The following is a 25,102-nucleotide window of genomic DNA, read 5'->3' as shown; positions in this document are numbered from 1 at the left end:
TCAGAGTTGCCTACAGCACTTTTTCATAGTTTAATCCTCAAGTGCTGTTGTCACTTGCCACACTAGGTTAGTGAATAATGTGGGGAGAATCAGGTGAAGGTAGGTTAATGACTCTTCCCTGAAGGTGGACAGTGATGACCACCGTGGGTCAGAGGGTGCCCTGCAATGTGCTTGACTACTGGCTTTCAAGACGTAGTTGGCAAAACCCCTCTTAGAATGCCATGCTTCTTGCCACGGTGTTGGGTTTATGAAACAATGAATACACCTTTTGAAATACTACTGGCCGTTTACATCCTTGGTTTTTGCACATACTCAGCTTGCCATCATTTATGTGGTGGCCCTGCACCTCTGCTGGTCAGCAGAGAGACAGAGTTGTCCATTCTATGTCTAGCCCTGTGTGCATGTGACTGTTACAGGCTGCCAGAGAAGTGGTGGTGGCAGAGAGGACCCTGCCCTCAGCGGGCTCTCACAGCTCACACCTGTCTCAAGACATGTGCAGACTTGGGACAGCCTGACAGGAGAAGATGGCTGGAGGATGGATGATGTTGGCTGTGTGGGTGACAGGCCGTTCTGAGGGGTTGCTTGCCACTAAGCTGCACCCACAGGTCTTTTCATTTTGTTTTGAAACAGACTTAACAAAGTTGCCCAGGCTGGCCTGGAACTTGCCATCCTCCTGCCTCAGTCACTGGAATTATGGGTGTGTGCCACTGTACCCGGCTTCCCCCAGCCCTCTTATTTTTTATTTTGAGAGAAGGTCTCACTGGCTTGTCCAACTTTTGATCCTCCTGTCCTAGCCTCCTGAATAGCTGAGATTACAGGCGTGCACCCCCATACCTGGCCAGAGGGGTTCTCTTTCAAGTTGGGATCTTGGGGCCAGGAAGAGCAGGGCATGGGTATAGGCTGCAGGCAAGGAGGAACTTACCTGATTCAGGTCCTGGGGATGGAGCCATTGTTCTTGACCTGGACAGAAGGTAAGCTTGCAGGGGGAGGTAGGATCAGACAGCTTCCAGGGCAAGGCCTTGTCTGCTTTCTTTCCCAAACCTGGAGGCTTCCTTCCTTTGTGCTTTATGGGAGGTTGGGGACAATGGGAAGGGACGAGTTTTGTGTGGATGTGGCTGAGGGTGGAGGCACAGGATTGGAAGCCGAGTTAGGAGAGAGCTGAGCTGCACTGGCCATGCTGTGGGCGAACATCTGGACCCCTGAGCATCACTGACCCCGAAGCACAGAGTTGCGCACCCTTCTGTGTGCCATGCACGTAAATGCATGGTATTTTTTAAAGGTTTAATTCAGTTATTTTGTGGTACTGGGGATTGAACCTAGAGATACTCTATTACTGAGCTACATCTTCAGCCCCCACCCTCTTTTTTTTTTTTTTGAGACAAGAAAAATGTTGCTAAATTGCCCAGGCTGGCCTTAAATTTGTAATCCTCCTGCCTCAGTGAGCCTCCTCAGTGGTTGCAGTTATAGGTGTATACCACCATGCCTGACAACGTATAGCATTTTGAAGTGATAGACATAATGTTTATGTGTATGTGAGTGAGTGATTATGCATATAAGCATATTCTAGTATTTTACTGAGGCCTGTTTTGTTTCAGGAACGAGGTGCTGAATATTCAATAGGTAATAAGGGTGACATAGCCCACATATTTTAGTAGTTGTGTAAAGAGGTGGAAGAAAGAAAGAGCCTGTCCAGTTTGGTTTGAGCAGGAAAAGTACAGGGCTCATGCAGCTGTGGGAACCCTTGCCACCATCTGTGGGGGGGTGGGTGCAGAATTTGGGCAGGTGGCTACCCACTCTCCCCTACTTGCATAGCTCTAGCTCCCCACTACTGGACTTGTTTGGGTAGCCTCTAGACTCCTTAAATTCAACATGACCAGACCTGTGTTTCCCTCAGATCTGTCCCTGCTCCTGTGCTATTTCTTGCCTGGTCAGGAAGGCCAGAATTTGGGGGGCAGCTGTACCAACTCCATCCTACCCGTCTCCAGGTCCTATAGTATGGACTTTGCCATCTCTCTGATCACTTCAAGAGACCACTGGTGTCCTGGGGTCTTCATCCAATGACCTTGGGTAGCTTCTAAATGGAGGTATCTAAAATGCAAATGTGCCCTTTCTCCACTTAAAGTGCTTGTCTCCATTTCCCTGAGGCTGTACCCCAGTCTCTTGGAGTGGTGTACTGCATCTCTCTGGCTTTGTCCTGGGCTGGCCTCTTCCAGCTCTCCCGATGACCAGGGTGGTGCCTTCGCCATAGGTACCTCATGTCTTACAGCTGGCTTCTGTGCCAACACTGCTCTCTTAGGCTAGGCTTCCTCGTCCTATTTTCTGCTTTCTAGCTCTTCCTGTTAGCTACTGCTAAGTAATTTGGCACAGCCCTTGTGAAGAACCAGTTTTGCCCTGTCTAAAGGTCCTCAGAAGTGCTCCTGATCTGGCTGGGGTGTGACTCAGTGGTGGAGCCCTTGCCCAGCATGCACAGGGCCCAGGGTTCCATCCTCAGTACTAAAAAACCAAACAAGCTCAGATTTTAACACAGAAGCTTGACTTCTGCTAAGGAAAGAGTTCTTACCTGGAGTTCTTTGAGCTGTTTCTGCCTCAAATGTGAAATGTCCCTGATCCCTTTCAGGATCCTGTTCCAGGGTCAGCGTCTTCAGGTTCCTGTTGGCAGGCTGGAAAGAGTAATTTACGGAAAGAGCGATCCTGATTATTTCTCACTTGAGTTCATTTAGTTAGCATCGCTTTGTCCTTTATTTTGTATATGTCTTTCTTTTATTATCCTGATCGTCTTGATTTCTAATTACATTAACATCATTTTCTTTATCCTATGGTGTCTGTAAAGTGGTTTCAACATTTTAATACCTTGTTTTTATAATCAACCTTTTGAATGAAGCTTTTGATTTCTTAGCAATTCTTTTGGGCCTTAGAATAAATGCGTCTTAAGAATACACAGTTAGAGGGGTTGTGGTTGTGGCTCAGAGGTCGAGTGCTTGCCTACTGTGTGTGCAGTGTGGGTTCTATCCTTAGCACCACATATAAATAAAAAATAAGTAAATAAAGGTATTGTGTCCAACTACAACCAAAAAAAAAAACATTTAAAAAACACAGTTAGAATAATGGGGTTTAAAGCAGTTTGATGTAACAAAACCATATAGATAAAATAATTATCAATTTGGTATATATTTGTTCCTGTTTATTTTTGAGTCTCATCGTGTTGCCTGCGCTTAAGCAGTCCTCTGCCTCAGCCTCCCAAGTAGCCAGGGCTACAGGTGTGCCACCAAGCCCAGCTTGTTTCTGTTTATATTTATTTTTATTTTTTTGGGGGGGGGGTACTGAGGATTGAACTCAGGGACACTCAACCACTGAGCCACATCGCCAGTCCTAATTTGTATTTTATTTAGAGACTGGGTCTCACTGAGTTGCTTAGCGCCTCACTTTTACTGAGGCTGGCTTTGAACTCGTGATTCTTCTGTCTCAGCCTCCCAAGCCACTGGGATTACAGGCATGTGCCATCATGCCTGGCTGAGTTTTTTCTTTTTCAAATATACATCACACCAGGCAGAACTGAGTAAATACGTGTGTTGAGAAGTCTTTCCAGCCCTGTCCCAGCACCCACTGGAACTGTGGGTCCCAGTTTCAATGGAGTAGTCCTGTTTGTGTGTGTTGTCCAGGAGCAGCTGGTGATAATACCCCTTCCCTCTCAGCTAATGCTAATTCAGAAATGCGGACAGAATGTTTCCACTGTGTAGATTTTTCTCTGTAGCTAACAGTGAGGACTCACTGGGTTCTGCGGGCTTGTGGAAGGCGGCTGTCTTGGCAGGGGAGATCCATCCCAGAGTTCAGATTCTTGCTTTTCACAGAGTCTCATTCTTATTCAGAGGAGGAAATTTCATTTTGCTCCAAAAATAAATTTGGGAGCTTGAGGCATATCCTGCATTTCCAAGTTTTTCTGCTTTGCTAGTGGGCTAATTATCCCTCCTGCCTGCAGAGTTCTGAGTCTTTGCCAGGACTAATGAAAAAACTGATTTAGTGTAGTGGCATTTTGACACTGGTGACTCTTATAAAAAAGTTGAAGCTCTGCTTGGGATGAGTCAGTATTTCTGAGCAGTTGATTTCTTAAAACCTGAAGGTGCTCATAGGGAGCCAGTGCCCTTTCTCTGTCCACCTCAGAAATGGCTTTTGCCCAGTTGCAGCCTAGAATCCCATGGAGATGTGGCAAGACTTCATTATTTAGAGTAGTCAGAGGGCTGGGGATGTGGCTCAAGCTGTAGCGCGCTCGCCTGCCATGCATGAGGCCCGGGTTCGATCCTCAGCACCACATAGAGTAGTCAGAGCATGGATTTGAAAAATCTGTGTGGTATTTCTTATCATGCACATTAAACTAGCTGGGTGTGGTGGCGCACACCTGTTATCTTAGTGAGACCCTGAATCAAAATAAAATTTATAACAGGCTGTGGACAGCTCAGTGCTAAAGCGTCCCTGGGTTCAGTCCCCAGGACTGGAAAATAAAAGGGACTTGGTTTGTGACTAAATGTGAAGTCTAGCTGGTGCCCAGAGGTTAAAGAGGCCTGTGTAGAATTTTTCTCTGCTGTGTTACGCTGGCTCCATGGGCTCCTGCTGCAGGGAGGCTGGAGGCTGGCTTTCCATTCTTCATGCTGTTTGAAGGCATTCGGCCCCCACCGCGTCTTAAGATGCAGTCCGCCACCCTTGCCTCCCAAGATCCCCATCCCCTGGTCGCTGTGGAGAGCCCTGGTGATAGGCTGGGTGGAGTTTGCACTGGGAGCCAGCGGGATTCACGGGCCAGCTTTCCCGTGTCACGTCTGTCATTTCACCTCATCTCTGAGCTCTTGGTCTTCTCGTTACTGATTGAAGGATGATAACTATTGGTTTTTATGTAGTAAATGTTCATTGAATGTTTGCCATGAGTTAGGCACTGTCCAGGGCGTGGTGAGTGGGTGATTGGGAGAGATTATGAGGTGAAGGTTAACACTGATACCTTCAGGTCTCTGTGGAAGTGGTCTCATTGACGCCTCATGGAGGACTCCTTAAAACAGGGCGACATCAGTACCGTTCACCAAGACAGAGGTCTGGGCACTTACTCAGCGTCTGGCAGGTACTGAGTAGTGGAGTCTTCTTGGAACCCGGCAGAGTCACTACCGAGTTCTTCAACTGCAGGGTAACACTGGGCAGTACCCCTCAGGTGCTGGTTCCAGAGCAGAGGCTCCTTGTTTCCCAGCCTGCTGCCTCTCCATACAGTGGTAGGAGTTTCCTCTGCTCCTGGGACAGGGGCCTCTGGCTAAGCAGGCACCTTCCCACGAGGCCGGGCATTGTTGGGTCCCCAGTCCTGAGCATAGTGCCTGGTGCATAGTGCCTGGCGAGGCACTGTGGAATGATGGACTGTTGCAGTGTCCGAGGTTGGTTTCTTTAATACCCAGAACCTTTAGCAAGCACCTGTTCTTCGATGTCTTGTCTAGTTCTGTTTCTAGCTCTTCTGCTTGATTTAATCCAAATTTCTGCTTTTTTCTTTCTTGCTTGCTTTTCCCAAAAACCTTTTCCCAGTGCAGAATAAGGGGACTTGGTGTGTGGTGCACTGGCCATACACCAAGTGTGGATCACTGTGCTTTGTTTCTGGTCGGTCAGCTCTTGGCTCATCTTAAAATTAAAATTTGTAACCTGCAACCCTGACAGTATGTTTAAGATAACAACATTACATAAATCAAAGAAGAAACAGATAAAAGTAGAGGTGACACTTGGGAATGGGACAGATCAGCCAACCCTAGTTTGCCTGTGGCGATGGTCAGAGCCTCTCCCTCGTTCCCTGCTGCTGTCCTGCACAGACTGCAGAGCCATGTGTAGAGGCCTGTGGCCTGGTGCTGGAAGGTAGACGAGGCTCTGGCTTGTCACAGTTAACCTCTTGGGGCCTGGGGTACTTTGCAGAGTAAGGGAGTGGATAGGCCCTGCCGCTTAAAATTGTTTGGAATTAGCCATCTCTGAGGGGTCTTAAAGCAGCCAGCACAGCTGGCCCAGAGCCTCTTGGACTGCTGCTGTACCCCGGCCCATGAAGGGCTGCTAGGAGGACATTTAAAAGCCCCAGGACCTAAGTGATCTTGGACAGTGCTTCTGATTTTGTGCTTGTGGGGATGATCTGGAGTCCTGAACACTCTTTTCTGCAAGTTACAGAAAGGCCAGCATTGAATTCCAGAATTCTCCTGCAGAAGATCTGAGCTGGTGGCTGGAAAAGGTTGGTGAAGGTGGCATGGGGGGGACAGTGGGAATGAAATCCAGCCTGGGGATGCTGAGGTCTGTCCTCTATGGCATGTTCTTGCTGGAGTGGTGTGTCCTTGTCATTTGGTTACTGACAGTGGGATTTGGTGCCCTTGAATGAGGGTGTAGTTCCTACATACCTAGTGTAGGAGGAATGGAAGTTTATGAGAAGGACTGAGAGTCAGAAGGGCAGTTGGAAGACTTTTTTTCATGGTGTTGGTTTCTGTGGTGTCTGGGGAATGGCTGGTTAGTGCAGAGTAGCTGTGAAGGTGTGCCTCGGGGCAAAGGCCCTGAGTCTGGGTTGCCCCCTCCACTTACCTCTCACCAGGAGACCTGCCTCAGGAGTTGTGGGGAAGACGGGTGAGATTGCCTCCAGGAGGCCCTCTGCAAGGGGCCTATGTGTCACAGGTATGGCCATTTTGGTGTCCCCACTTGAGCTAGGGAATGGAGGGTGGGGGTGGGGAAGAATGCTTCTCCTGTGATTCCAAAGCTAATCATGACCAATGGAAGGAAGAAGGAGAAAAATGGGGGGAAGTGCGAACACCATGGAATTGCCTGAAGTGCAGCTGCTCCAGGAGCTGGGTCCACAGTCTCAGGTGGTGTCTGAGGAGTGCATTCATACTGTCTGCTCAGAGTGGACGAAGGTCTTGGCTGTAAAAGTGTAAGTCGTGAGGAAAGCACTTCACACTGCCTGTGGGATCTGTGGGAAGCAAGTTCCGAAGGATTTCAGTGGCTCCCAGTGTCTCTGGGAAGCTGGGAGAGCCAGGCTTGGGGGCCACATGGCCCCATCATGCTGAGCAGGTTTGGGGAAGCTGCTTGATCTGGAAACTGCTGTGGGCTGGGGCCACTTTCACCCCTCAGTCAGTGCTGAGGGTGATTGGCAGATGCCGGCAAGGCTGGGAGGACAAGTGCCGGGTGCCCTCCAGGCCACTTGCTGTGCTTCAGGGCTAGGCCACTGGCTGTGGGCGGGGCTCAGGTGGTGGGAATAGAGGACCTAGCACAGCTGTAGTTTTCCACAGGCCCGTGGCCCTGAATGAAGCAGGTTGGCCTTGCTCCCCGTGGTGGGTAGCACTGCTGCTTCCTGCCGGTGATGGGCCTCGTCACTTTCCCCCCTGCCAGTTCTCCCCTAGAAACCCTATTAGCTGTTTGGATTTCCTTTCTTCTTTCTTTTTAAAAAATATTTATTTTTAGTTGTTCTTGGGCACAATACCTTTATTTTATTTATTTTTATGTGGTGCTGAGGATTGAGCCCAGCGCCTCACATGTGCTAGGCAAGAGCTCTACCATTGAGCCACAACTCCTGCCCTGGATTTCCTTTCGTCCATCAACTTTCTGTTGATCTTTGGCCCATCTCGAGGAGAAGAGTAGGAGAAATGTCAAAACAAGAAATGTGTGTGAGTCTTATGGGTGCCTCACAGTCAGTAAGAGGTAGAAAGGCCCTTAAAATAAAGGTTTAAAATTGGAAGTATGTATATTCCAGGGTTATTTTCTTGTGCAAAACTTAGAAATGCTTGTTCTAGATGTTGTTTAGTGATGAATTAAGAGGTGACTGGAGGCCGGGCACGGTGGTGCACACCTGTAATCCTAGCGGCTCAGGAGGCCGAGGCAGGAGGATCACAAGTTCAAAGCCAGCCTTAGCGATTTACCGAGGCCCTAAGCAACTCAGTGAGACTCTGTCTGTAATAAAATACAAATTAGGGATGGAGATGTGGTTCAGTGGTTGAGTGCCCCTGACTTCAATCCTTGGCACACCCCCCTCAAAAAAAGAGAGGTGATTGGAAAGTGCGCTCTTCTGCTGGACTTTGGTGTGTTTGTGTGTCGCAGGTGCCTGCTGCTTCTCTTCGTGCCCCACAGCATTTCTGCTGTTTGTGGAGATTGCAGAGCGCCAGATGCTGCGGGGAGCGGGCTTTCCCACAGTGTACCTGCTGCACACCATGGGGGCCTGAGCACTGCTGCTGCTACTCGACGGCAGCACAGGCACTGTGATGGCCACTGTGAGGGTCACTTGGTGTCTCCTGGCAGAAGGCATGTGTCTTGTGCTTGACACACAACCTGTGGTGCTTCCGTTAGAAGTCCATCTCTAAGAGCCTGTTGGGTGTGTGGCAGTGCCACTGCAGGAAGAGATGTGGACACATGCAGTACTAAGTCAGAGTCACTCTGAAAACTGTCGGCAGTGTGTCGGCAGGTGTCTAATACTGTTGTTGTTCGTTCTTCTCTCAACAGTTAGCTTTGCTATTGCCAGTCTGTTTAAATAAACACCGTCCCACTCTACACTCCAGAGTGGGACGGTGGCGGTCCGTTGGTGCCCTCCTTCGCGGCTCCCTGGTGTACTCTGCTGCTGGATGTACTTGGAGGCTTTCTCCACATTAAGAAAACTCTGGGGAGAGACCCGAGGGAGAAGCAGCACTTGCTCTTTGGAGGTGTGTGGACTGGGGCTGGGGTGTACCTGTGGTGGAGTGTTTGCCTAGCACGCAAGGTCCTGGGTTCTGTCCCGACACTACAAAAGAGCAAACAGAGCCCACATATTCAGGCCGTCATCTTCATGTGAACAGAGCAGCGTGACTAAGAAGGCCCGTGAAGTCGGCGCCACGCTTGCCTCGCTCCTGTGGTCCTTACCCTGCAGTTCCTTCCCTCTTGTCGATGGTGTAGCTGCCTCTCTGTCTTCAGCCCCTTTTGAGACTGGCCCCACATTCTGTAGTGTCTTCCAGATCCCGCCACGCAGATGTCCCGCTGTGCCTCCCTCCTTTATGGTGCTCACCTTCCCCCTGGGCCAGCCCCTTCCTCCCCGCCTCCCTCCAGCCCCGGTGTGCATTCTCAGTACCACCTGCACCCCGCACCCGGGTGTCCTTTGTGTCCTGGCCTCCTTCCACCATCTGCACACCTCAGACTGCCCCAGCTTGACCTCTACTGTTGCCTGGAGAGCTGTGCTTCCGAGCTGCAGGAGGCAGGAAGGCTGGAACCCCATTCTACAAAGAGAAAATCCCCAATGAAGGACCTTCAGTGAGTTTTGTACGTAGACTGATTCGTTCGGAGAGACTTGCTTGTTAAAGTAGAGGGGAAAGAGGTGTGTGGTGAAGGCTCTCGGGTCACACTGCATTGCAGAGCCATGGAAGTTGAAGGATACTAGTGCAGTAGCATTAGCTGCCACCAGTGGTGCGATACTGCCTGACTCCTATACCCACACACTCTGGGGACCCTTGAGCTGGGCTGGATTCTTTGCCAGGGCACAGAGTTTGAACAGCCATGGAAAAGTTCTTTTCCCTAGGGAGCATAGAGTCCAAGTAAACTCAGAAGGGTGCCATAAAATGTTGGCAGTTACGGCTCCTGTGGACAGAGTTCATGTCTGCCTGGGGAGGACCTGGCGGGGTCTTCCTGGCTGGAAGGGCCAGAGTCTTCCCGAGGACGGGGAGGTGAGAGCTGAGTCTGTGAGGTGAGACCTGCATGCAGGAGGTCATGGTGTGGGCAGTAGTGGGCAAAGGACCTCAGCTGGAGGAGCAGGTGAGGGCTAGCTCCCTGGAAGGGACTGCTGCCTGGGAAGAAGTGGGAGGAAGAGGGTTTTAGACCCAGGGCTGTGAGCTCACAGGAGTGCAGTCACCAGGGGCTGGAGGGACCTCTGAGAACCTTCTGTGGGAGGATGGCTTGGGAGGATGGCTGGGGAGGGCAGCATGGGGCAGGGAAGCGGGCGTGTCCAGACTCTTCCTTGGTTGACAATAAGCCTTTTCTTTTTATCATTTCCACCAGTCGGTTGTGTTGTTTTCGGGTAGGCAGGCAGCATCACTCTTGTTATGAAAACTGCATGAGACTGAAAAGCCTTTTCGCGGGTGGCTATATTTATTCCATTCAGCCTCAGCTGTGTGCTCTGAACACTGCAGTGCCTGTGTTTCTTTGACGTGTCAGCAGAGCATTAGGAAGTTGCTGTCACTTGAGCACAGGTGCTTGGGAACCACTCGCTCTGGGCCTTTCCATTTTCTAAGCTGTGGAGCCCACGAGGACGTCCCTGACATGCCTTTCAGTTACAGCTTCATGCCTAGACCTTTGATTCATTCCGGAATAACTGCTTGTCAAGTTAGACAGCTTCCTTGACTCCATGCTTCCAGAACCACTAGAGATGACAAGAAAAGTGACCACCCAGTCCCCCTCGCCTCGTGTGCTAAGGCTTGAATTTTCAGTCCTGGTCTTCCCGGCTTGTTGAGGACTGTCCAGCAGCCTCCACCAGTTATTGAGACCTGGGGGTAGGGGTGGGGGGGCTGCACTGTGGCTCTAGAGCCTCGTGGGATATGATGGGGGAGACCCTGTTGTGTGTTGGGTGCTGTCTTCAGTGGCCCCTGCTGGGGACATGTGGTCATATGATTCTGTCAGCAGGCACTCATGAAGGTGCCGAGTCATGTCTTCAGAACCTCTTCTGGGCACAGGCACTTGATGAACAGCCTTGAGAAGGGTCAGACTATCCTGCAGCTGGGCATTTCTGACCTAATATGTTGCAGGTTGCTTACTCGTTTGCAGAAGAGATGATTGTGGCTTCCTTTGCAGATTTGAAAAGTGCAAACTGAGCTGGGTATAGTGGTGCACACCTATAATCCCAGCTACTCTGGGGGCTGGGTAATACGATCTCAAATTTGAGAAGTTAGCAACTTAGGGAGACCCCATCTCAAAATAAAAAGGGAGCTGGGGATGTAGCTCAGTGGTTGAGCACATCTGGGTACCAAAATGGGGAAAGAAAAAAAGAAAAGAAAACTGAAGCTGGAACTGAATCAGAGAACCCTGTGTGAACCTGCAGACTTTTTTGTACTAACCTGTGAACTGTAAGGCAGTTCCTGAGTGTGCCAGTGTGATGTTGTGATATAAGCTGGCAAGTGGTGCACACCTGTGATCCTAGAGACTTGGGAGGCTGAGGCAGGAGGATTGCAAGTTCAAGGCCAGCTTGGACAACTTAGTGAGACCTTGCCTCAAACAAAAAAGAAAAAGAAAGAAAAAAATTTAAAAGGACTGCGGATAGGGATGTTGCTCAGTGCTAGAGCAACCCATGAGTTCTATTCCTAGTACTGCCCTACTGCCCCCCCCCCCCCATATATATATATATATATATATATATATATATATATATATATATATATATTTTTTTTTTTTTTTTTTTTTTTTTTTTTTTAGGGACTCTGCCCTGGCCTACAGCTCCCCAAATCCTCCTAAAACTCTCCAGAGTGGCCAGAGTGTCTTTTCTATGAGTTACTGGTGGCTGAGGGTCCCTAGATAGGTTGAGGAAGGGATGGTCACCAAAAATTCCAGGGCAGAATTAGGAGGTTGGGAGTTTCAGTCCTAGCTCCCAGACTCCAGGGACGGAAAGGGGGTCATAGGCTGAGTTGGTCACTAGTGTCCGGTGACACCCACATAATGAAACCTCCATTAAACTCTAAAAGACAGTCTTGGAGGAGCTTCCGGACCACTGGACACAAGAGAGGCCAGCTCAGTACGCCTTCCCAGGCACCCTGCCCTGCACTCTTCTGACTTCATGTGTCCCTTGTGTTGTCCTTGATGATGAATGGGCAAATGTGAGCCTTTCCCGAGCTCTGAGAGCCACTTAGCAAATGGATCAGATCCATGAATGAGGCGTGGGAACCTGATTCATAGCTGTTTAGTTAGAGGCACAGGCCACAACCTGGAGCAACAGTTGGCACCTGCCTGAGGGTGGGGCAGTATTGTGGGACTGAGTCCTCAACTTGGGGGGCCCAGCACCACCTCCAGGTTGGGTTAGAGGAGGCTGCTGGAGAGATGCGCTGTGCGGGAATGGTGTGGGGAGTGGGGCGGCCAGCATGGCCTCATTCCACCAGAGCACGGTGCCTACCTGAGGGCCTGCCCTGCCCTCAGGGTGGCTCAGCCCCCAGATATGAGGAGCTGCAGGTGCTGGCACCTCCTGAGTTCCCATGCCTTGCTGCATGCTGCGAGTGTCCCCTGCTGCCAGCATCACAAGACACAGCCACCAGGTAGGACATGGCAGCAGTGTTGAGGCCTGGTGTCCTGCAGGCAGAGCAGATGGTTCCCTTTCAAGGTGAGGATGTGGTGATGGTACCAGCAATGGTGTCACAGGATGCCCAGATGGCTCACCAAAAGGTGCTGTTGACACAGCAAAGAGGGAAAAACAGTGTAAGGATTTCTCCGAGGTGTTTTAAATGCATGGAGTAGGCGCTTGCTTGGCACGCCAGGGCCCCTGGGCTCCGTCCCCAGCACCCCTGCCCCCACACAGGGTGACACACACAGTGAGTTAGTACACTACTGGGACAGAGAGCTCCGTCTGCCGACCAGCCTGCCTGTTTTTCTTGCTCAGCATTCAAGGCAGAGTCTGAGTCAGTGTGACCGTGCAAGCTGTGTCCCGCATTTATTTATTTATTTTACACAAATGGAGCACGGCTTTTCATCTCTGGTTGTACACGATGCAGAGTCACCATTCATGCAGGCACACACGTACGAAGGGTAATAATGTTTGCCTCATTCCACCCTCTTTCCCACCCCCACTCCTACCCCATCCCCTCCCCTTCAAGCTGCATTTCTAAATGTACATATTTAAAGTGGCCAAAAAGTGTTGTTTTTTTTTTCCTTTTTTGCTGTGGGGGAATGCACTCAGGGGTGCTCGATCACTGAGCCACATCCCCAGCCCTATTTTGTATTTTTTTAATTGAGAGACAGGGTTGCTTAGAGCACTGAGTTGCTTAGTGCCTCACCATTGCTGAGAGGGTGGCTTTGAACTCTCGATCTTCCTGTCTTAGCCTCCCGCCCCACTGGGATTATGGGCGTGTGCCACCACACCTGGCTCCAAAAAGCTTTTTTGGTAGTTGTTTTCATAAGAAAGTAAGAGAATTGCTTCTTATTCAAAATTGTTTTGTATGTGGGCTTAGGTAGTATATATGTGATGTTTAAATAAAAGTAGTTGTAATATCAAGCTAACCATTCATAGGTTTATGGTTATTTTTACTGTTGTATGATAAGATAATAAATCTCCCTTTTTGCCACAGGAAGATTTAAAAAGGCAAAAATTTTAAATGGAGGGAAATTGTGTGGACATTTGAATGAAATAACAAATAAATTTTATGTTTAAAAAGTAATAAGGCAATCCTGGTGTGGTCACACATGCCTGTAATCCCAATGGCTCAGGAGGCTGGGGCAGGAGGATCGTGGGTTTGAAGCCAGCCTAGCAAGTTAGTGGGGGCCTAAGCAACCTAGTGAGACCTTGTCTCAAAATAAAAAAATTAAAAAGCCTGAGGATGTGGCTCAGTGGTTAAGTGCCCCTGATTTCAAGCCTGTGTACCAAAAAAAAAAAAAAAAAAAAGTAATAAGGCACAGTACTGCAGGGCTGGCAAAATGGCCTTGAGGCTGACCTGGTGGAAAACCATTTTAATCATCCATGGGGAAATGCTGACCTTTCAAAATAAAAATTTAAAAACTTTTGTACCATAAATTAAAAATGTTTGGGGAAATGATGAAAACAGTAAAACTATATTCATTTAGTGCAGTGTAATTTATATCATTAGGCACATTGACAATTCAAAGTACCCAACCCTTTGAGCCAACAGCTCTCTCTTTCTCTAGGTATACCCCTTAGAGAATCCAGGCCTCATTTTATAGTACTTTAAAATGTGTTCTTTGTTATCATGAAATGACGTTCATTTAAGAAGCCTACTCAAACACATGATTTTAGAAAACCAATACGGTGCCCTAATTGCAGCATAAAATAAACAAAAGGAGACTGGCCCAGAGTGACATGCATATCACATCAGTGTTCGGCACAGCCATACTCGAAGGCACCAGGCAGATGTTTCTACCTCCTGGGAGTGAGTGCTTAGGACTAAGAGGTGGGGGTCAGAGCCATCAGAGAGAACCATGGGAACAAAGCGAGGTGGCCACCCTGTGGACAGGAGTGGGTTTAAGTGCCAGCAGGCCGGGATGTGGTCAACGAGAAGTCTGACCATGTGTGCTGTGGACCGTCCCTGGAGGAAATGCATCCTCATTTCCAGTGAAGTCAGTACAGCTAATTCCCTTGGCTGTGACAGGGTCAGGGGAGTGACAGCCTCACAGAAAGCATGCTCTGCCCTGAACTCCTGCCACCCAGTGTCCAGGCTCACAGTCAGTGTAACACACACAGAGATTTTGGAGACCTCTGTGTGACAGCAGGGAATGGAAGACGGATCCAAAAAGGAGGGTGGACTACAGAGCTTAGTGGCACCCCAGGACGGTCAGGTTACAAGGAAAGCAGTGTTCTCAGGGCGCCGGGCCCTGGGGGTAATTCAGCATGTATTCAAGTTATGAATGCCCTTTCACCCAGAGTCTGTGGCTTCTCCTGCAGACACGCCTCGCATGTGCATAGTGACACACGCACAGGGCTGTCCATAACTGTGTCCTGTGTGAGCGTGGAAGCTTGGCAGCAGGAGTGTCAGCGCCAGTCACAGCAAGTGAAAAGTTAAATGGTGGCCTTAGCCCTGGGTGGTGTCACACCACCTGCACAGGAGCAGGCCTTCTTACCTGCCTCTGGTGGATGAGAGCCCACCCAGCACTTCAGCTACCCGCTGTGTGTGGTGAGCATGGCTGGAATCACAAGTTTTAAAAGTTATAGTTTTTTTTAAAAAAACAACAACAAACAAATTCTGTCCCAAACTCCTTTCTCCTGCTGCTGCTGTTGGTTTTTTGGCAGTCACTGGAGACCAGGCATGCCCGTAGAAGTCTCACTTGCCTGGTCCCTGACGATGGCTTCAGACCGTCGAGCTCCCACCAGCAGTTTCTCATCTCATGTTTTAAAGATGGCTCCTCTGTGATTCAGTGACTTCTCGGCACAGGCATAGACCAATGGAACGAAATGTTAAAACACGAAAGTGTCTCACACCTTTGTGAACATGAGCAATGCCAACAGCACAAACTAGCTTTACTGGGAAGCTGGGAAGCTGATCTAAACATAAACTGGGTGTTACTGCACTTCATATTGTGTCTCATCTCATTGCCGAGTGTGTTTTTTTAATATCTATTTTTTAGTTGTAGTTGGACACAATATCTTAATTTTATTTACATGGTGCTGAGGATTGAGCCCAGGGCCTTGCACGTGGCTAGGCGAGTGCTCTACCACTGAGCCACAACCCAGCCCCATTGCCTAGTGTTTTAAATTCATTTAGAACCTTTTTCAGCTAATATTCTTTTTAAAACATGTTTTTCAGTGTGTAAAATGTGCTTAGAAGATGGCAGGAGGCTGTAATCCCAATGGCTCAGGAGGCTGAGGCAGGAGGATCGTGGGTTTGAAGCCAGCCTAGCAAGTTAGTGGAGGTCTAAGCAACCTAGTGAGACCTTGTCTCAAAATAAAAAAATTAAAAAGCCTGGGGATGTGGCTCAGTGGTTAAGTGCCCCTGATTTCAAGCCCTGGATTCCCTAAGGGGGGGGGGGTATACCTAGAGAAAGAATTCCTTGATGACCCAAGTAATTCTGCCCTTGATTTTATTTCATTGGTTTGATCTTCCTCTCCTCTAGACTGTTTTAAAAAATTAGTTATAGATTATTTTTCATGTGGCTGTTTCATGAAATATACATTTATGCTAATATTTCAGGTTATTTTGAAACATACGTGCACAGTCATTTTTAAGTACTGAAATGCTGGTAACCAAAAATGGTTGAGTTTGCTCTTTAGCAGAAAAATGAAAGTAAGCGAAGCAAAACTTAACTCCCATGAAGAAATTGCAGTCTTGCGTAAAAGAACAGCCTTGAGAAGACCAGGAACCAGGGGGGAACTGCACGGGGCTGCACTTTCTGAGCACCCAAAGCTGGGTACAGAAGGCGTCACCTCCTGTCCTGTCCTTTTCTGGAAGGTCAGGGCAGTTGGGGTGGAAGCAGAGGCAGCGAGCATGGCCTTGGTGGTGAGCCTTCTGAGGTGGACAGAGGTGTTGGTAGCACCTTAGGGTGTTCTAGAGACCCCTGAGCCTTACACTTTGAAATAGTTAAGACGGTGATGCTTTGTCTTTATGAACATTTTAAATAATAGAAACAGTATGGCTATTATAAGTTTGAGGAATGTGAATGATGCAGACTTCAAGTACTGGCATTGAATATTCACATCCGAGTTGCACTTCCTGTGAAGTAACACAGCTCCCCTAAGAGTGAAACACGGAGATGTCCAGCAGGCTGCAATGCGGGGCCACAAGCTGGTGGCTCTAAGCTGTGCATGGCTGCCCCTGGCGGTGCCACTTTAGCGGGCACATCAGGCATCTGATGGAAGCTTTTGGGCAGGCCCAGAGCAGGGCTGCGGGAGTGGGAACCCTGCCCTCTTTGGTTGTTGGGCCAGAAGCCCCTCAGCTCACCCTTGAAAACACCCAGGGCTCTTAAAAACTTTTTCCTGCTCCAAATGAAAATTCAGTTTTTGACAGTAAATTCAAGCTGCTTTTGGCCTCGGTGGACTCCTCAGCATGTAGACAAGACTGAACCAGTTCTAGAAGGTAGCCCAGGCCTGGGGCCTAGTGTGGGTGGCCATCCTCCCACAGGTGCAGGAGAGTCTGGTGCACAGGCGCTCAGAGGCACTGGGTTCCTTCACCCTTGGGAGCAGGAGCACCCAGGAAGACAGGCCATTCTGGGAAGACTTGCTTAGCCAAGATGGGTCAGGGTGAGGGTCGGTTGGAAGTCCAGAGAGTGGCCTCTAGACTATGAGGGATGGGTGCGTGGGTTGTGTGTTGGAATGCGTTTGTATAAAGAAAATGCTGCTGTGAAGAGTGGAATTAACACTTGAAGGTTAAAGTGACTTCATCCTAGCAGTGTGGCAGAAATCACCAGCATGTCCCAGCCAGTGAGCCACCGGGCTCTGGGAGAGCTGGTGGGACTCCTGTTGTCGTGGCCTTCCAGCACACCACCTTTCAGTTCCACATCTGTGACTTGTCCCTTTGACACTCGGCAGAGTGAGGTACTGAGGTCATAGAAGTCATTTGTTTCCAAACATGCAAGGATGGTGACTTACCTGGGGAGCTTTGAGAAAGTACGCATTTCCAGAAAGGTTGGTTGAGGAGGGTGAGGCTGGGGCTTGCAGCTGCACCCACTTGGTGCAGCCCGTCGCTGGGTGTGGCCATGCCCTGCCACCTGTGAACCTGTGTGCCCAGATTGAGGCTTTGCTTGCCTCCTAGACAGTGTACTTCCTTGGGAGCACACGTTCCTTGCTGCCATTGCTGTCTCGGCACACATTGGCTGGGTACTTTCCTGCAGTAATAATTTAAGCACAATGGCACTTTCCTGTAGACCTGGGCTTCTGCTGTCAGGAGCCCCCATCTAGCGGGGAAGGCGGCTCCCTGCAGCCAGTGAAGGCTAGACTGCTGCTGGGGGCGGGGGCTGCGTGAGCGCCTAGCAGGGAGGCTGCAGACTGGGGAGCTGGAAATTTGTGGGTGCACGTCAGTGGGAGTGACCGTGTATGCAAGGGCAGCAGAGGAACACAAACTGGGTGTCCTTGACAGATGTGCTGAGTGTGAGGCCCAGTGATGAGAGAGGCAGGGCCAGCATCCAGGGGTGCCTGCTTGAGTGCTGCTCTGACGTGCACTGGGGGCTCTGTGTGTTCCCTCTGTCCCTCTTGGGGGTGCATTTGGTGAGCTGGTCTGTGCAGGTGCTCCACAGGTGTGTGCTCTTCTCGTTGGTGTCAGGGGCCTCGGGCTTGACCGTGAGGGCAGTGGGAAGTTCCTGAAGGATTCTGAGCAGGAAGTCACAGAGTATGGTTTGTTTCAAATGGTGTAGAGGACAGATCGTCGGGAAGCAGGATGGAGGCCCGGTGAGTAGGCAGCTCTGTGGTGGGCTGAGGAGCTATGGGGGCTGGCGGAGGAGGGGCAGGGCCATGGGAAGCACGTGGTCCCCACTCGTGCGGTAGGATCAGCAGTCCCCAGCTGTGGTTGCTGGGAGAAGGAGGAGGCAGTGTGCCCCTTGGGTGCCTGACCCATACAGTGGGGTCGGACAATCTGTGGTGAGGCCTTAGGAGTTGGCGCCAGGGTCGGAGTGAGCAATGAGCTCAGGTAGGGAGAGTGTTTGGGGCCCCTATAAGAACTGTAGCTGGGCATGGTGTCCATGCCTGTAATCCCAGCAGCTTGTGAGGCTGAGGAAGGAGGATCATGAGTTCAAAACTAGTCTCAGCAACGGCGAGACACTAAGTAACTCAGTGAGACCCTGTCTCTAAAAAATATAAAATAGTGCTGGGGATGTGGCTCAGTGGTCCAGTGCCCCTGAGAGTCCAATCCCCGGTTAAAAAAAAATATGAGACCTGAGCTGTGGGGTGAGTAACACCCTGGAGAAGCCCAAAGGCTCCTGTGTTCCATCAGGGAAGGAGCAGGAAACCACAGCTGCTGTTCCCTCTCAGGCCAGTTAGGGGAGGCCAGAAACTGCCCTTTGGGTGTAGTAGAAGGGAGTGAGGTGGTTGTCAGTCATAGGTCCTGCAGCCAAGGCTGCAGTCAGACTACAGAAGTGGGCAAGGAAGCAAGGGAAAGACCTGAGGCCCCAGGGCTGAGAGTTGGGGGTATTTGTGAGCAAGTTATATGTCCATGTGGACAGTTCCTGAAGTTTTAGAAAGGAGGATGTGTAGTTACTGTTTTCACGTGTTTAGAAATTAAGTAATAAAGGGTTATAAATGATCTCCCAGCCCCTTCCCCAGCTGCAGTGTAGCAGTGTTAGCAGCTTGGTCTGCATGTCTGTGTTTCATGTATGAATGTCGCAAAAATACACACAAGTGTGCATTTGCTTTTAACCAAAAGGGGCTGTGTGCAACACTGGGGTGTGCAGGGCTTTTACTCCATGTGTGTGAAAGTGTTGGTTGTGCGGAGTGAGTGTCCCTTCACTCAGTAGAATGATAGCATGCCTGAGTTTTCTTTTTTTTGTGGCTGAATTATATTTCAGGCAGTGATGTTTTCTTCCTGTTTGAGCGATTGAGTGATTAAAAGCAGTTGAAACTGAAATGGAATTACTACTGATGAGGAGTAGGTTAGAAATGTCCCATGTTGTGATCGTGGGAGAGAACGGGAGGAGCCAGGGTCATGCCAGAGGAAGGGGGTGATGAGTCGCTGCTACCTCTTCCCATAGGAGCACCTGGAAGCCACTGGAAGTACAGGAGGGAAGGTTTTCACCTTTGGAGATAAATGTCACATGCCATCCATGGGACTTAACTAAAAAATTGGCCTGATTGTGGATTTGATCAATCATGTGGGGTTAATATAATCTGTACCCATTATCCAGATCTGAACCTTCCGGTCAGAAATACCCATAACAGATAAATACCAACATTTTTAAGCATTATATGAAACCAGGTTCTCGAACCGGTCTTTGTGGTTAATGTTATTTTCTCTTGACCCCAGATGAATTCAAATGGAAATGCAAACTTGGACTACTCAGATGTAGATTTTTAAATGAAGAGTCCTAGTGATTATCATGTCTGTTCAATTTAAGAAAATACTTGAAATTTTAATTCCAGAAAATATCAGTAAATACAGCATCACCTTAGACTAGTGGTCTGCTTGGCATACAGCATTGTTTTAGTTGACATTTTAAATTTAGATTCCTGTATAGTAATAAAGTGGGTTGTTGGTTGCACATAGTTGAGGTTCATACCCATTTTTCCTGCAGTAATAATTTAAGCACAATGTGCAGAGGAACATTTTTGGAATCCTAGACTTTGGAATTTCCTGTTCAGTGTTTATCTCAACTCCTAAGTTAAAATTGCTTTGATGCATTTTTAGCTACTGAATTCTTTTGAGCAAAGAGAAAGGTTTTCCTTTGAGTGAAATGATTGTCAGTGCTGTAATGTTTTTCCTACCATAACCAGAGCGGAATACCCTGGAGTAGTCTCCACTGTTGAATCCAGTAGGTGAATGACGACAGTTTGCTGGGGGCGTGCGTGGTGCTGGTGGGGTCTCAGGAAAGTCTTCAGGAAACTTGAGGAAAGGGGCTCTCATCTGGGGATGAGAGACCCTGAGGAGCGGAGGGGGTGCCGTGGGGAAAAGGGGAGCCCATGCCTGTAGCCAGCATACCACCCACACCCAAGTGCTGACCCAGCTTCCAGGTCCTCCTGCTGTGCCTGGACTGGGTGTTTTGTGTGAAGACAATGGTGTTTGTTCACAGTAGACTTTAGAACAGAGCTGACGCTCAGCCCTTCTGTGACCTGTGCTCCTGGGAGCCTGCTACCTTGTGGCCGTGCCTCCCGTTTTTCTTGCCCACCCAAGTCCCAGTGCCTGTCGTGCCATCACAGCCCCGGTGCCCTCTGTGCTGCCTCCTGCCCCAGTGCCCAGGCCGGCAGTCCTGTCTTTCCCCAGGCCTCCTGCCCTCCCCAGGCAGTCTCAGGCCTCCTCTTCCTCTGCCCCCCCCCCCCCCCCCCCCGCCAGGCCCAGGCCCAGGCCCGCGCCTGCGGCCCCTCTGTTCTTTCAGGCAGCCCCTGTAAGCTCCCCACACGTCAGACCTGCGCTTGTTCCCTGCCTTCTTCCCTTGCTCTCTGTAGAGGCTGTGCTCCCAGAAAAGCTTGTTGTCTCCTCCAGGCCACTAGATGCCACTGCCTGCACCTTCTCAGAGCCACCACTCTGTCCTTTCCCCTCGCCCCTGAATTCTCATCCACATGCAGACATCTGCCTCATCTTCCCAAGGGTCTTTTTTGACCCCACATCTCCTGACACCCCTCTTTTGTCCTCTACTACCAAGGTTCATGGGGGGACCTTCTGCCTGCATCTGTCCTCGCTCCTCCCTGTTCTCTCTTGCACTCAGTCCGGCCAGCGTTTTGCCTCCCTGAGCTGAACTGCTGTTGTCGTTGAGTCGTGGGCACTGTTGTCCTCCACTTCAGCACCTTGCTGTCGGTGAGAGTCCAGATGGCTTGACATGCCAGTGCTGTGTGTGACGGTGATCATCTCCTGGGACAATCCCAGTGAGGTTATAATGGCTTTTTATGTTAGCCTGTCCAGGCCTTGGCCCTGAATGTTGTCCACATCCAGTGCCTGGGTGGTTGGCGTGGAATGACGTTCATGCCGGCCTCCCTTAGCGTGGCACCTCACTACAGGAACCCGGTGTGGGGATCGAAGCTTCTGTGTGGCCATGCTACTCGTGCTGCTCCATGCGTCTGGCAGGTGTCAGGTGGTGTGCTTGTTTTGAGAACTCTCTCCTAGTGGCTGTCCTGTTGCGGAGCTCAGGTCAGACTCCCTCCTTCTGTGGGACCTGCAGCTGTAGGTCAGACCCCCTCCTTCCGTGGGACCTGCAGCTGTGCGCACGCCCTTCCTCACCTCCCGCCCAGCCGCAGGCTGCTCCTGCATGAGAGCTCTGGCCGAGGCCTTGGTAGTCTGGCCCACTCCAGCTCAAGGCCCTCAGTGTATAGAGCAGGCAACTCCTGGTGCCCCCAAGGCCCCCAGCCTCCTGCCTGTGTCCAGGGCCTCACCAGCAAGCCCTCCCACCTGTCCCCACACCCTGCCCATGGCCCAGCAGCAGGGCTCTTCCTGCTTTCCTGAGGGAGGTTCTCACTGGCCAGGTGGCTGGTCCAGACTCGGCTCAGGGACCTGGCACCTCTCCCTCTGCGTGCCCTCCCCACAGGTACTTGCCAGCCTGTTGCCTGTCCTGTAGAGTGCCCTCAGGAGTGGGCAGCCCAGTGGCTGGTGTAGGCTAGGTGTGACGCCTCCTTGAGTGAATTGTGGCTTCCTGCCAAGAAGGAGGTGGAACTCACGCTGTGACTGACAAACCTCGACTGTACACAGTAGTGACCAGGTAAGATTTAGAGAGGCAAACTGGCAATATGCCAGCCAGGCCCCAGGTAAGATGAAGACCCTCTAGTACAGAAGCAGCTAGAAACCTGCGTGGGCAGCAGGAGGTGGCTGATTCCACAAGGCCCCAACAGGCAGTGCTGGCAGGCACCTTGGATGCTCAGGCACGATGGCAGGGTTGAAGGGCTCTGTGGGACTGGAGCTTAATGGAGGCTCTCTCGTGCGCGCGCGTGTGTGTATTGCTGGGGACTGAACCCAGACCCTGGAGTCTTGCTTTTTGAAGTTGGGTTTAGATGAGGTTTCCTCAGGGAAGGTCACTTGGCACCGTAGACACCCTTGGGATTTCTAGGGAGAGTGGACAGCCACACTGTCCCATGGTTCTGTGACAGAAACACGTCACCATAGAACACTTAGTTTGGACTAAGGCCTGGGAAGTTGTGGAGGACAGCAACCTCAGAACACTATGCTGTGTCCCTGAGAGTCACTTTGAAATCCTCACCCCAGGCGATAGTGTTGGCAGGCGAGGCTTTTAGAGTGATGAGGCCTGAGGGTGGAGTCATCCTGAGGGGGTTAGTGCCTTATGGAAGAGATCCCAGAGGGCTCCGGGCCCTTCCACCATGTGAGAAGTTGGCAGTCAGGCCTTCGCCAGACACTTGATCTGCCAGTGCTAGGACCTCAGACAGACTTCAGCCTCCAGAACTGTGAGAAGCGCATGTCTTGCTTCTTGGCCACCCACTCTCTGTAAGTTATTTTTTCATTTTTCATAGTAGTTGAAAGTGGCTAAGACAACTAGGCAGATGAGGGGTGCTAGCAGATGAGGCCTCATTTGGGCGATCCTGCAGCCACACTGCATGGAGCTCGAGGGCGGATCATGTGAGGTGCCCCACAGGGTTACCTCCTTCAGAGAGGTGCAGTTGCTCCATCTGAAGTGGGTGGAGGGTCTGGCAAAAACTGCCAAAGTCAGTCTGCACGTGATCGTTGAAGATACACGTTAATATACCTGAAGAGACAGGAAGGCGTCCAGCAGAAACAGAAAAGGAAGAAATGGCAGAAAACCAAGTTGAATTCTAGGAAATGAAAAGGACAGTAGCCGGGATGACAGACTCTGGTCTGGACACAGTCAAAGGCAGGATTCCTGAGTGAGCGGTAACTTCACAGAATTGACTCAAACTGCAGCACCAGGGGACATAGTGATAAAATAAACATTCAAGGTCTTGAATTCAGGCAGGCCCAGAGCCAGCTCTGCCTTGGACGTGACACTCATGTGAGTAATAATAATAATAGCCTTTTGGTTTAAGCTAGTCACAGGCCAGTTTTCTTTCACTTGCCTCCCAAAGAATCTATTTTTCGTGCAAGACCCTGTTGAGGAGTGTCAGTGCCCTTCTTGGTGGTGGGCTCCTGATGGTGAGCTGGAGGAGCTGCCAGTCAGAGGGCTTCCCACAGGACAGCATTGGCATCTACAGGAGAGATCCCACGGAGGGGCGCACTTTGTGGGCACATGGAGTGATAGGTGAATGCGTCCCATGCGTGGGCCTCTGAAGAGTCTTGCTGCCTGGCCAGGTCTGTGCTAGGCTTTAAGGCACAGAGGAAGCGGGACCTCCAGTGTCGGCTGCCAGAATCTGGAGGAGCCTGTGTCTCTGAGCTGGGAGGGGGAAGCTCCGGTTCTGCTCCTCCTGAAGTAGTATTCGAGGCATAGCATGTAAATCTTCCTCTTGCCCTTGTTGATGGTGGCAGTGCTGCATATCTGTGTCCCTCAGGAAGAGGGTTTTAGCTCTCACTGTGGCTCCAACAGGCGTCTTCTACCTGTCAGCAGGTAGAAGCAGACTCCCAGGGGTGGCGGGTTCCTGTGGGAGGCTGAGCTGGAGTGGGAGGGTCCCGGGAGTGCCCTGGAGCACCGCCTGCTTACTGACTTCCAGGACCACCCCTCAGGCTCTTCCCACTGTGAGCAGCGGAGGCACTGAGTGTTGGACTCATCCCAGAGACACTACAAGGGACTTGACTGAGTTTCAGCTGTTTCGCCCCATGTGATGACTGGCAGGAGAGTGTGAGTCCCAGTCTTTGGGCTCAGCTTGTCTGCAGCATCCATGGAGTGCCCGGTGTGGCAGTGCAGAGCTAGCCCAGATCAGTGCCGGGCAGATGCTCAGGGGCACTTGACTCCGAGCCACATCATCAGCCTATTTTGTATTTTTACTAAGAGATAGGGTCTTGGGGCTAGGGTTGTGGCTCAGCGGTAGAGCGCTCGCCTCGCCCGTGCTAGACCCTGGGTTCAATTCTCAGCACCACATAAAAATAAATAAGTGAAATAATGGTCTTGTGTCCAACTACAACTAAAAAATAAATATTTATTTATTTTTTTTAAAAAGAGATAGGGTCTCACTGAGTTGCTTGGGGCCTTGCTAAGTTGCTGAGGCTATCTTTGAACTCGCGATCCTCCTGCCTAAAAGTCATTTTTGCAGTTGACATTTTTACAGTTGACTCCCCAGGGGAGTCTCCAGGGTCCTGTGATCTTCCCAGGGGCGAGCCTGCCTAGGCAGGAGGCGGCCAGCATGTAGGCCTGTTTTCCCCTTCCCCACAGGTGTAGGTCATGTTGCTACAAGTCATTTGAAAATGTCCTCTGCTTCATCCCAGGTTCCCTCCCGGTTTAGGACATGTGTGACCTCTGTGGGTGCGGAGGCGTGGGCTTCCATCAGCACTGTGCCCCCGCCGATGGTCTGGCCTGGGCTCTGATCCATGAGGGCACCCCTGGTCTCTGGAGGACCCCAGGGCTCACTCCTCCACACCCCGGGTGGGTCGCCCATACGTGTGGACCGAGGAGGTGATGGAAGTCCCCCCAGGAGGGCTCGCTGTTCGCTCATGTGCGCGGTCACCCTCTCTTTGCCTTCCCTTTGCTGCTTTCCAGGAGTTTGCGGCACTCACAAAAGAGCTCAATGTCTGCAGGGAGCAGCTCCTGGAGAGGGAGGAAGAGATTGCTGAACTGAAGGCAGAGCGGAACAATACCAGGGTGAGTCAGTGGGCACCTGACTGCTGTCTGCCTCTGGCCACCGTGTGGGGACCTCCGGGAGCTGCTGTCCCAGAACTGCAAGGCCATCTGTGCTGCCTTTAAACTCGTTTCACGCTTCTCATGCTGAGCAGTGCGTGCTCGG

At 50.7% G+C, this 25,102-nt stretch overlaps 1 protein-coding gene across 4 annotated transcripts in view; it reads left to right on the top strand.

The window, feature by feature from the left end:
- Positions 1-25,102, top strand: part of Ppfia1 (PTPRF interacting protein alpha 1) — an 89,315-nt gene that overhangs the window by 11,333 nt on the left and 52,880 nt on the right. For all 4 annotated transcript variants that reach the window (XM_071615970.1, XM_027944216.3, XM_071615969.1 and 1 more), the window contains exon 3: positions 24,859-24,960. In XM_071615970.1, coding sequence (XP_071472071.1) covers positions 24,859-24,960 — 102 coding nt within the window. The remainder of the gene's footprint in view (positions 1-24,858; positions 24,961-25,102) is intronic.

This window comes from Marmota flaviventris, chromosome 9 (assembly GCF_047511675.1).
Source record: "Marmota flaviventris isolate mMarFla1 chromosome 9, mMarFla1.hap1, whole genome shotgun sequence".
Lineage (NCBI taxonomy): Eukaryota > Metazoa > Chordata > Mammalia > Rodentia > Sciuridae > Marmota > Marmota flaviventris.
The sequence above is the reverse complement of the archived record's forward strand: the minus strand, read 5'-3'. Positions and strand labels throughout refer to the sequence as shown.